At 42.5% G+C, this 13,279-nt stretch overlaps 1 protein-coding gene across 4 annotated transcripts in view; it reads left to right on the forward strand.

The window, feature by feature from the left end:
• Positions 1–13,279, forward strand: part of PLCE1 (phospholipase C epsilon 1) — a 327,344-nt gene that overhangs the window by 146,889 nt on the left and 167,176 nt on the right. For all 4 annotated transcript variants that reach the window (XM_047702042.1, XM_047702044.1, XM_047702043.1 and 1 more), the window contains one exon: positions 1,454–1,742. In XM_047702042.1, coding sequence (XP_047557998.1) covers positions 1,454–1,742 — 289 coding nt within the window. The remainder of the gene's footprint in view (positions 1–1,453; positions 1,743–13,279) is intronic.

Raw genomic sequence — 13,279 nt, forward strand, 5'->3', positions numbered from 1 at the left:
TTCAAGTGGCAAGTATCTACCAGTTGGGTATGGAAGGCAGAGTAGAAATCTAGTTAGAGTCAGTGCAGTTTGAATATCAGAGGTGTTCTAGGAACATTCTAGGGTCTCCTAAGGACCTAGCAGAGCTCAGTAGGTGTCCTCTGGAGAGCCAATGGGTCCTGGTTAAAGTGAGCTTTGGAGTGTGCTGCATCACAGGGGCGCGTGCACAGCCTGGAGGACACTTGAGGGTCTTTTCTTGCTTGGGTACTCCTTGATGTCACTAGAGGGATTGACCTCCATTTTCACCCTACTGTGAACTCTCTGCTTATCTATCTGTCTCCCTTACTAGACTTTGAACTCTCTGCTGGGGAAAAGCTATCTTATTTACTGAGACCGGACACATAAATACAAAATAGCACTTGTTGATTTGATGAATGAATGGCAAGGCAAGGTGCTTAAGGTGGAGACAACACAATAGAGTAAACTTTTATTCTACTATCAGAAAACTAAATTAAGTCATCCATGTTGTATTTCTTTCCTGTTGTTTATATACCATCCAGAAGTCTCAGGCTTCCCAGAGACCTTCGCAAACCCAGACCCTCCCTGTAAGACTGTCAAACCTCATAATTTTCAGGCCCCATCTTCTAAATTAGATTGTGCAGCTTTTCAGCACTGGAGGTGTGTGCTGCTCTTTGTGCCTGCCCCCCATCTTTCAGTGCACTGCCTCCTGCAGAGCGAGATCTGTATAAACACATGCTAACAACTGTATGGGATTATGGGTGGGACCTGGTCCTAACTGTACTGTCTCCTTGAGATAATTCTTGGTGAATTCAGATGATAAAGGGGAGAGGAAATCAGGATGGTGACAGAGACAGAGCAAGAAGAATAGGTAGGATCTGTCAACTCTTTGGAGGTGGAAGGTGAGAAAGATTGAAGAGGCAAAGGATTCAAACAAAGATTTTGAACCAAGTGGATGGATTGAAGGATTATGCCCAAGAGGGAAATATAGAACTTCTTCTCCTGACCTACTCATCCTTGCAGTAGTTTGAGCATGGAGAAAAGATTCTTCATGAATGTCAGGCTCAAGTGTTCCTTGGAGACAGACAGACCTGGGACAGTCAGGCACTCAGGAGAGTCCAAAAGGACAAAAAGGGAAGGTTTGACTTTGTCACTCTGCTAGGGAGGAGGAGGAGAAATTTGAGCTGAATATATTTTTGGTTGGAACAACTTGTAAGTGCTCTGTTTGATAGCAGGGTTGTTTGAATGGCCGATTTCATAACTGCACATAGCTTTTCCAAATAAATGGTGTCTGTAGAATGTTCAGGTTAATGCATGAGTCCAGTGCTCAAGAGTGTTTGCGCTTAGAGCAACTGAGCCTTCTTTCTTCATAAGTCATCCTGGCATTTTGTCAACAAACTAATTTGCTTTTCTAAGAAACTAGATTAATACTTCCTGTACTCTGTGCTATTCACAGATCTACAATGCAGTGAGAAGTGGAGAAGAAATAGAAAATACAATTGAATCTCTTCTTCATGTCTTCACAAGGCTCCCGGCCTCCGAGGCAGCCCATGAAAGGATTAGCATTGGTCCATGCTTAAAACAGTGTGTCCAAGACACCATATGTGAGTACCGGGCCACGCTCCAGAGAACATCCATATCTCAGTACATCACGGGCTCTCTCCTAGAAGCAACCACATCTTTGGGAGCAAGAAGTGGCCTACTCAGTACTTTTGGAGGATCCACTGGACGAATGATGCTAAAAGGTAATGTCTGAAATGTCACTTTTAACTTTTCATCTTTCAGTGCAGAAAAGAATCTAAGTTAATGCTTATGCATCTCCTGATGGAAACTTGGGTTTACTTATTGGCAATTTTAAATAAGGGTTACCACTTTAGTAAACTATAAAAAAATATAGTCCTTTATCAAAATCCTTTAAGGTATAAATACTAAGCATTAAGATTTTAAGATTTTGACATTTCTTTTTCAAAAGAAATAAGTGGTTACAAGACTATCTTTAATTTAAAAAAATATTCAGGGGTTGCTTGGGTGGCTCAGTGGGTTAAAGCCTCTGCCTTCGGCTTAGGTCATGATCTCGGGGTCCTGGGATTGAGCCCCACATCAGCTTTCTGCTCAGCAGGGAGCCTGCTTCCTCCTCTCTCCGCCTGCCTCTCTGCCTATTTGTGATCTCTGTCTGTCAAATAAATAAATAAAATCTTTATTTTAAAAAAAGTATACAGACAGGTTTTCTCCTAGTTGTAGTCTATGACATGTCAATTACTGTGATGAAAGTCTTGTGAACAAGTTTGGTCATTGGTCCCAGTGAAAACCAACACTGATATGGAACAGAGTGAAATGCAGTTCTTCTTACCACACAGAATCAGTAGGTTCATGTCAACCAGAAAAGCTAAAGGCCATCTTCAATGACTCCCATCTTAAAAAGCAGGATAGTTAGGCATCCCGCTAAAAAATGAAAGCCAATGGAAAATGGGGTCCCTGAGCACCAGAACTTCCCAGCTACTTCCCACGAGTAGCAGAGAGGCAGGTCAGAAATGGCAGTGCACCAAAGAACCTTGGAGAGTTGTGTACTGCACAGCTGTCACAACCCACTTGGCAGCCTTCCCTGGCAGGAAGCTGCCAGCCAGACAGGGACCATGCAGAGCAATGTTCCACTGCCTGGGGGCTGCCAAGAGCTTGATCTGACATCCGGCCATTTCTCTCAAGGAGAGCAGCTCTTGTCCCTCCACAGCAAGCCCCAGACCTGTAGCTTGCAGGCCAGTGACCTTCCTCCCCCTCCCCACAACACACACCCTGGGCAGGCCCAAGAGGAAGTACACACCTCCCTGGGTACCATGTGGGTACCAAGTTGGTGTTGGTTTGTTTTCTAGAGTCATTTTAACTTTTGCAGCTTGGTGATAAATGATGAATGAAGGAAAACACAAGGTGTGGGGACACTCATCCAAGAGACCAAAGTGTTTCCTATGTTTATCATTTATTCAGCATATGTTTTCTAAGTCCCTACTGGATGCTTGGTGCTGGGTAGGGAACAAAACACAGTTCCTGCAGTCATGGACTCAGGATTTCTCTACCCTGTTGTGATTCCTGGTGACCACCAATCTTCCATTCTCTGTCCATGCTCTTCCTGGGAAGTTGGGCTGAGATTGGCATGTGGAGTTATTGTTGCTTTAAGGCTTGTGACTCCGAGAACCTTGTCCTATGAGTTTGTCAACTTGTGTTTGTCAGAGACCCCATCCATACCCAGCCATGTTTAAGTATATGGGTGATTCTTTTTTTTTTTTTAAAGATTTTATTTATTTCTTTATTTGAGATACAGATAGAGAGGGAGAGGGAAGAGGGGTAGAAGGAGAGGGAGAAGCAGGCTTGCCACCAAACAGGGAGTCTGATGTGGGGCTCTATCCCAGGACCCTTAGTTCATAACCTGAGCCGAAGGCACTTAACCGACTGACCACCCACATGCTTCAGAGATTCTCATGAAGTGCAAGTCAATTTAGTTGCCTTTAGGTTGTTTATGATCCTAATGAGGAGGCCAGATTTGTGTGCACCAAGTATTTGAAGAATACTTCGGAGAGTTAAGTGCTAAATAATGTGAAAGTGGCTTTAATAGTTCAAAGAGTTTAGAGAGGGAGTTAATGTTCTTTGTGACAAATGGCCTGGCCCAAAACACGAGACCTCAAACAAACAAACAAAAGTCCATGAAAGCCACTTTCTTTCTTCTCCATTAATTGCAAAGGGAGGGATCCCTAGGCTCCCTGACCAAGGCAGCTGCCTCCAGTCCTACACAGACTTTTGGGGAGAAAAAAGGAGACTGCTCGTTAGCATGTCTTTTGCCCTGATAGTAACTTGATCTCAATTGCTATTTGTACTTCCCTGTTTAGATCATAACTTTTTTTTAAAGATTTATTTATTTATTTTAGAGATATGGGGAGGAAAGGGCAGAGGGAGAGGGTGAGAGAGTCCAAGCAGACTGTGCACTGAGCCTGGAGCCCAGCACCAGGCTCGATCTCATGATCCTGAGATCACAACCTGAGCCGAAGCCAAGAGTCAGACACTTAATTGACTGCACCCCCAGGGACCCCCAGATCAGAACTTTTTGATCAATATTCCCAGCTCAGAGATTCATGGGACCATCAGCTAATTTGTTATCTTTAAATTGGCAATTTATGCAAGAGTTGGGATTTTCTTTAACTTTCTGTTTTGTAGCTCTCTGATGGTTTTTGATATCACTCTGTAAGTAGCTTCTGCTGAACAATACAGTTAGCTGGCTGGCTTCTGCTCCAGGCTTACTTCTGTAGCTCTGACTTGTTCTCTCGGAAAACTTCTCTGACTTCAGTGCCCTCTCCCATGGAGTCTTCAATGTCTGTATGTGCCGTAATGAACCATATGTTTCTTTAACATGCAGTGGAGGAAATACATCCCAAAAACCATACAGGTATTCGGAATCATAGAATGTTTATAGAATCTATAGGTTCAGCCTATTGACTAGTTGGGTCTTGAACTCTGTTGGCCATATACTCCAGCAAGGGGTCTGGAAGACATGCTGGCGCTGTGACCTGGTCGTCCGCTTCTCTCACTGTTCACTGCGTGTCCTGTGGCATTGAGTTGGCCGACGGCTTTCAGCTCTGTATTGCTAATGAAAATCACTAGGAAGTATATAGCACAGACTCAGTCCCCATTTTATAAATAACTTGTATTCCAGAAGTTCATTTCTCAGGGACTGTGTGGAACAGAGAATACTTTCCTAGAGACATAGTTTTAAACATTGTGATTTGGTTGACTCTCGTCCTCAAAAACCTCTTTAACCCACCACAGGGTTGAAATCTATATACTCTGTTGGGAAGTGTTTTTCTCTTTAGTCTCTTCAAACACTATTATTGGAATACTGAGAATCAGCCTCCAAACAAAAAGCAATACAAATGAGTTAAAAGTCACTTCCTGCTTAAGGGAAATAAGTTTAATCAAGGTGAACATAGTTAAATTGAAACTTTTATGAAGATTTTGAAAAGAACTTCAGGCCATTTTGGAGATTTTAGATGTTGGCATCTAGTTCTCTTATATGGTTAATCACATTTCAAAACTCATACTGATATAAAAGAATCAGAAAATTATTATCTCAGTAGTTCCCCACCCCCCTTTTTTAATGGAGGCTTATAAATGGAGAGAAGAAGGGAAGAGAGGCCAGGCAGGGTTTAATTTGTTTTTTCTCCCAGAGGGAAAGGGTAAGAAAGAGATTAAAAAAGAATGACTTCTCCCATGAGAGAGGGCATGTTTGAAATAGATTAAAGGGAGTTGGGAAAGGTAGAGAAAAAGATAAGTACTGTTTGCTTCCATTTTTTTTTCAAATATTTTATTTATTTATTTATTTGACAGAGAGAGACACAGCGAGAAAGCGAACACAAGCGGGGGGAGTGGGAGAGGGAGAAGCAGACTGCCCTGTTGAGCAGGAATCATGAAGCGGGGCTCAATCCCAGGGCCCTGGAACCATGACCCAAGCCGAAGGCAGATGCTTAACAACTGAGCTACCCAGGGGCCCCTTGATTCCATGTATATGAGGCACCCAGAACAGTCAGCATCATAGAGACTAAGGGCTGGTGGGGGACAGGGAATGGGGAGTCATTGTTAATGAATATAGAGTTTCCATTTTACAAGATGAAGAGTTCTGTACAACACTTTGAATGTATCTAATGCCACTAAAATAGACACTTAAAAGTGGTTAAGATGCTACATTTTGTATGTATTTAACCCCCCCACACCCCCTCCATAAAAAAGAATAAAAACTTTCTAGAAGAGGAAGAAGCTGTTATGTAGGTCTTTGGTCTCAGGTTTATTACGATGTTAGAATCCAGGTTGTGGAAAAAGAAATAGGAAAACAGACAGCTCTTCACGTGAACTTCCAAAGGGGGCGCAAGTCGGCTCGTGTTGTGGAAGTGGTTGTGATTACAAGACGAGGGTTGGAGCTGCCTGCAGTAGGTGAAACTAGGAAGAGAAAATGTCCAGTCAGTTGTTCAGGAGTAACAAGGCATTCATAAGTCAGGAACTGGGGACTCGGGCTTGATTGGCTAGAGTTCTGCAGCCTTGCTGCTTTACCACAGACCACAGGATTCTGCTGACTCTTTAGTATCTCACTGAGCTTCCACACCTCTGATGGTACAGGTGACTCTAGAAAGACAGCTGGCAATCAGGATACAAACATTCCCGGTTTTCTGCCTTGAGGACCACCAAGGATGGTCTGTCTACAAAGTAGAAAGTTTTCCAAATAACAAGAAACATTTCCCGATACGAAGCATTGATTAGCAAGGGGGTGCCCTGGATTACAAAGGTGTGGTTTCTCAAAGTGGGAAATGGAGCATTTACACCATCTAATTCCAGTCTGGGTCCCTTTCTCCCAGTCCCCATTTACCTTGCTAGAATCTCAGGATCAACTCCCAATAGCAGTGATGGCCACAAGAATTATCGACATCAATAATCAGGAGGGTTTTCTAAACCCATTGCCTGCTTTTGTTTTCTTTTTTTCCAATGTCCTCTCTACTGAAAATTATAAGACCGAGATAAAATAAAAAGGGAGAGAAAAAAAGTGAGATTGCTGATATTAATGTAAAACACTGATAGTAAAATTAGAAAAAATCAGTGGTAAGGGAAAGGATTTTTCATTCAAAGGCAGCTAAGTGTTTTCAAATGTGCATATTGTACCAGCCAATAGAATGAATTTGGTACATTAAATTCAATTTTTCCTTCTCAAGCTGTTGCTAAGTAAGTTGTAAATTAAAGGATTACGTATTTGCATAAAACCAGAACAAAGCTTGTTCATATTTGGATTATGTAGCAGAAAGAACACTCCACTCTTCATGTCCACTCAACTTGAGTTTGAGTGTGTGTCTGTATATGTAAAGAATAATTATCTTAAAGGTATGGGTCATATGTAGAGTATAAATAGAATATTAACATGAAAACAAAAAGTGCCCTACATATTTAATATTTTTATTGAAAGTAGACAGTATTTTGTTTCTGATAGAAAGGTCTAATAAATTTTTCTTTTATTGTAATAAGGATATTCTATTTGTGTATTTTTCTAAAATTAATACCTTCAAGGATAAAAACAAGAAGTTGTAATAAGAACACACACACATATTAGAACTATGTGACTATACCTCATAAATAATTTAGTTTATAAAGGCTGTCTTCGTTGACTTCCTCATAATGAAAACAATTACCCTTTACGTGCCTACCCAGCAGTGGAAGGCATATGCATACTTCTAATTCCCAGATTTAAGTTTATTTAAAGAAATCCTCTGACTTATTAGTTTTGTGGTTTTGAAATTGTTTTCTTGGTGGTTAAAAGTATGCTTTATGTAATTTGGGGTATGTTTCTGTACCAGTTAATCAACTAGAAAGTATTCGTTCACTGTGGCCCAGTGCTATGTCACCTCTGGGAAGAATGTAAGGGATTACATCTGGAAATCTTCAACTTGAACAACAGTATTTCTCACTCCAGTGAAAATGTAATATTAGGTTTTAGGTCTACTGAGGTAGCTCTTACTACCCGCCAAGAGATTTATGAAGTGCTGGGCTGCACAACTGTTGGTAAGTTCTGTAGCTCGTGGGGTCAGTAAGTCTGGTGGGTAAAGGACAAAGCCCTATGCCTTGGGTCCACAATAGTCAGGTGTCATCCAGGACTGTGACGCTAGGCCTGAGTGTGACCCAGAATGTGACTCCATGTCTAGGTATGACCTAAACATGCTCAGATGTAACCGAGGACTATGACTCCACACCAAGTGTAGCCTCAGAGTAAATTACAGCATGTGACCAAGCATGTCACTCCATGGCCAGGTGTACCCAAGGACTCTGTCTCTACACCCCTGCTCATAACCAGGAGGTGCTTCCAAAGTACCAGAGGAGGGTGAAGTCACATACCTCACATGTAACAGGAGACATAATGCTTCTGTCGCCAAAACAATTATCTATATTTTGAAGGGGAAGAAGGGTCAGGCAGAGGAATTATTTTTTGTTTGTTTGTTTTTTTCAGGACAACACCCCCATTTCTGTTATCTCTGACATTTTAAACTCCTCCATTTGTAAAGAGAAAATTGAGCATAAGGGCGGGTCAAGTTGGGTAGAATTACAGTGTTTTTTCTTATTGTTAACATTTTCTTAGTCCTTGCTGGGTAGCAGGTATTGCTCTGAGGGCTTTGCCTGTGTGATTGCATTGAAAGCCATTATTCCGTGGTCCAATGAAGGAGGTACTACTATTTGCTAATGAGGAGACTGAGGCCCAGAGACGTTAAGAATCTCACCTTTGGGTACGCAGGTGGTCAGGAATGGTGTGAGTGTTTGAATCTAGGCAGCAGGTTGAGTCCATACCACGTTCCAGGTACTGCAGCAAGCCCTCCTTCTGTATTATTTCATTTAGTCCTCATTGTGGGTTGATTTATGGACCCCAAAAGAGATATGTAGAAGTCCTAACCCCTAGTACCTATGAATGTGACCTGATTTGGAAATAGGGTCTTTGCAGATGTATTCAAGTGAAGATGAGGTCATTTTCAGTGAGAGTGAGCCCGAAACCCAGCAGCTGGCTTACCCTGTTTGAGGAAGAGAAGAGACATAGAAGCAGACCCACTGTGGTGAGTACAGTGTGGTGATGGAGGCAAAGATGGGAGGGGCTCACCCACAAGCCATGGAACATCAAAGAGTGCCAGCCACCACCAGAAGCTGGGAAGAGGCAAGGGAGGATACTAACTAGAGTCTTAAAGGAGGCATGGCCCTGCCAACACATTGATTCTCGATGTCTAGCCTCTACAACTGGGAGAAGATAGATTTCTATTGTTAGCAACCATTCCAACCGTGGTAACTTTTACAGCAGCACCAGGAAACTAAGAGTCTTTTTTTTTTAATATTTTATTTATTTATTTGACAGAGATCGCAAGTAGGCAGAGAGGCAGGCAGAGAGAGAGAGAGAGAAAGGGAAGCAGGCCCCCTGCCAAGCAGAGAGCCCGATGCGGGGCTCAATCCCAGGACCCTGAGACAATGACCTGAGCCGAAGGCAGACGCCCAACCCACTGAGCCACCCAGGCGCCCCTAAGAGAGTCCTTTTGACAGTCTTGTGAAGAGGAAATTATTAACTCCAGGAAACTGAGGCTCAGACAGGTTAAGTGACTTGCCCAAGGTCACACAGAGAGTAGGTATGTGCAGCCAACCTAGACCAAGCTTGTCCAAGGCTCATGGTCACTGCTATGAGGGCGACATGTTTGCAGCTCCTCAGTAGCAATGTCTATCTCCACCTCGTTTTAGTTGTTTGGAGTTTTTTCTAGCCATGAGCTCTGACACTCATCCTCCTCCCATACACATTTTGCCTGGCGCAGGACTAGGCACAGAATAGGTTTTCAGGGGGCTGTATTTCATGATAAAAAGCTTGGATTTTACCTTGTGAGTAATGAAAGACACTGAAGCATTCTAAGGAAGGATGTGATTTGATCAGATTGGGTTTTTAGAAAGAGCCATATGGCATAAACCTTCGTGGAATCAAGTGGCAGGTGTGTTCACAGAATCAAGAAACATGTAGTCATTGCTATTTTATGACACTTAATTGAATGAGATAATTTTTTAAAAATTTTTAAAGATCCAATTTATTTATTTGAAAGAGAGTGAGATCACAGAAGGAGAGGGAAAGGCAGAAGCAGACCTGCCACTGAGCACAGAGCCTGATGTGGGGACCTGGGGTCCTGATCATGACCTGAGATGAAGGCAGATGCTTAACCCACTGAGCCACCCAGGCACCCTTGAATGAGATAATTTTAGAACCTAAAAAAGAAAATACTAATTTATACTTTAGGTTGTACAAATATATATAACTCATACAAATGAAAATGCAAATACATCCAGGAGGTTTTTGAATTGGCACAAAAGCCATTTTCATCATCTCAGTAAACCATTCTCAGTACCAGGGCCCTGGAATGACTACAGGGCTATCTCTGGGGCCTCCCTTACTCCTGTCTGAACTCCTCTCCCCTCCTTCCAAGGCACCATCTGCCTCTAGGGGTCCAGAGCCACCCTGACTATACCAACCCATCCACTCCTCACTCATGGCCCCATAATAACATAATTGCCTGTTCTTTCTTTAGTGGATCCCAGTGAGGCTTGTGAGCAGAGTGATGTGATGGGTTAGAATAGAGATCTGGAGTGTTACTGATGGCGTCAACTGAGGCGGACTGGGGACAGGTGGAAGAGCTGAGAGCAACTGGCAGGGGGAATGGGGCACAAGGTGCAAAGGCATGAGACAGAAAGACACACAGTGTGTTCAGGGAATGACCGAAGCTTGGGAAGTATGAAGGCTGAGTAGGAAGGCACGGGGCTGGGGCAGGGAGGAAAAGATAGGTCTCCAGGGGGCTGTATTTAAAGATAAGAAGCTTGGATTTCACATTGTAGGGAAAGAGAGAAACACTGAAGGGTACTAACGAAGGGTGTGATTTAATCAAACTGGGTTTTTAGAAAGATCCTTCTGGCTGCAGTAAGGGGTGGGGCTGCAAAGAGTGTCATCTTTTTTTTTTTTTTTAGATTTTATTTATTTATTTGACAGACAGAGATCACAAGTTGGCAGAGAGGCAGGCGGAGAGAGCAGGGGGGCAGGGGGGAGGCAGGCTCCCTGATGAGCCAAGAGTCCGATGCAGGGCTCGATCCCAGGACCCTGGGATCATGACCTGAGCTGAAGGCAGAGGCTTTAACCACTGAGCCACCCAGGCACCCCCATAGAGTATCATCTTAACCCTGGCATAAGTGTCCAAAATACAGACTCTTGGGCTTCACCCCCAAACCTACTGGATTAGCCTCTGAAACTAAAGGTGAGTGTGCTTGGTATAGAAGATGGATGGAGGGAGAGGGCAATGAGAACCAGAGGCGCTTAGAAGGATATTGCTAAGGCACAGTGCCTGGTAGGATGTTGTTGGCACACTTAGCAACTGGTAAAAATTACAAAAGGCCTCCTTCCTCACTCTCTACAGGCTGATACAGCCTCATACCCATGCATTTCAGTTAGGGCACAGCATGCTAGCTGGATTTCAGACCTCTTTTCCACTCGGGTAAGTAAGTTTGTGCAGTGCACAGACTGTTCACTCTACCAAAAAGTCTGAATCCTGAGGAAGCAGCAGAGAGGTGCAGGAAAGGGGTAGAATTAATAGAATGTGGGTATTGGATGGATGTAGTATGGATAAAGAGAGCTGAGCCTAAGATGACCATTAATGTTATCTTTTTAAAAAATCATTTCAAGGGGTGCCTGGGTGGCTCAGTGGGTTAAGCCTCTGCCTTCAGCTCAGGTCATGATCTCAGGGTCCTGGGATTGAGCCCCACATCGGGCTCTCTGCTCAGCAAGGAGCCTGCTTCCCCCTCTATCTCTGCCTGCTGCTCTGCCTACTTGTGACCTCTCTCTGTCAAATAAATAAATAATCTTAAAAATATATAAAAATTTAAATAAATAAATAAATAAATAAATAAAAAGCCATTTCAAATCCTTCCAATTTGGGGCACCTAGGTAGCTCAGATGGTTGAATGTTTGCCTTCAGCTCAGGTCATGATCTCAGGGTCCTGGGATGGAGCCCCATGTCAGACTCCCTGCTGAGCCTCTCTTTCTGCCTCTCCCCTGATTGTGATCTCTACCTCTCTCTCTGTCAAATAAATAAAGAAAACCTTGAAAAAAAGTTCTTCCAATTGATTATTAATAGTTAAAAATTATTAGTATTGTTGGATCATATGCCCACTGCCACCCCATCCCCACCATCACTTCAAGAATTCAGGAAGTTAAGGGTTCATTAAAGGCTAATTATTTAGTATAAGAGGCTAAAACCTCTTAAATAGGAAACAAAAACATTTTTTATGATTAAAAAAAAAAAAGTCCTAACCACTGAATTCAGAAAAGTGATTGGTGAGGACAGCAACCCCAGGTAGCTACTTGGGATCTCCATATTTGAGCTGGTCATGAAAATGTCAGGTCATAGGTACAGAATCTCAGAATAGTCCATGTTCCAGAAATTCATTTGCAAGATAGTTATTTGGAACTCTATACCTAAAGACAAAACAGCAATTAAATTCCAAGCCTTCTCCAAAATAACAAAACTGAACTCCTGAATATTTTAAATGAAAAAGTACTAAAAGATGATTTTTCTATGTTAGTAATTAAATGTCCCCCCCCCCGAAAACCAAACTAGAACAAAAATTTGTTGTATTTACCCTGAACAAGGTGAGTTTAACTAGAAAACAAACAAACAAAAAAAGCAGATAGATAATCCTGGGGAGTCAAGAAATACATATAAATTGAAAGGTAAAGAGATAAGTTCGAATACTTTTTAAAGCTGAGGCAGTTACCAATAGAAAAAAAAAAAAAACCTGAAAATATACAAGTCGCAGTAATTGGGAAAATGGGCCAAATTCCTCATCTTTCATTGAGGTGATTGAATATATTCTTCTTTCAGGGGAAGGGAATATATAAAGAAATAGGGGTGTAAAGCTTTTGTAGTGTAAGGACATAACTGCCCAAAAACAGACACCGAAACCAACAAAAATGGTTACCTCCAAGAGAAGCCTTTTACTTGTCACTTTCCACTCATCTATACTGTTCGAATGTTTATTTCCATGAGCACATACTACATGGGTCATGTTTTAAAAGAGGCTTTTGGAGCCTATGTGAAGATTCTGATGGATTCAAGCCCCTCATTTCCAGTACCATTGTTATCAGCTGCCATACAGAAGACCAGTTGGGGCTCCCATTCAAATGAGAAGAGAAAGGGGAGGATCAGAGGCTTTGTTGAAGTAAGATGGGGAGAAGGGCTCAGAGTGAATAAGACAAGTTTGATTTAGGGCTCTTCTTTGTCCTGATAGGACTGTTAGCCTCTGAGTTGTTTCTTGATTTAAAGAAATGCAGTGTGAGCATCATTCTGTCTTGGATTTGAGGCTTGATTTCAACACCATGTTATCCTGAATAGGTGACTTTCTTTTTTTTTTTTTAAGATTTTATTTATTAGAGAGACAGAATGAGAGAGAGAGAGAGCATGAGATGGGAGAAGTCAGAGGGAGAAGTAGACTCCCCACTGAGCAGGGAGCCCAATGTGGGACTTGATCCTGGGACTCCAAAATCATGACCTGAGCCGAAGGCAATTGCTTAACCAACTGAGCCACCCATAGGTGACTTTCTTGAGGCTTCAGTGTCGGCATCCATAAAATGAAAATAAGAGCACAACTTGTTAGAGTTGTTTGGAGGATTAAATGAGATAATGCATATAAAGAACTTAGCCTAGCAGCCGGC

Source organism: Lutra lutra, chromosome 14 (assembly GCF_902655055.1).
Source record: "Lutra lutra chromosome 14, mLutLut1.2, whole genome shotgun sequence".
NCBI lineage: Eukaryota > Metazoa > Chordata > Mammalia > Carnivora > Mustelidae > Lutra > Lutra lutra.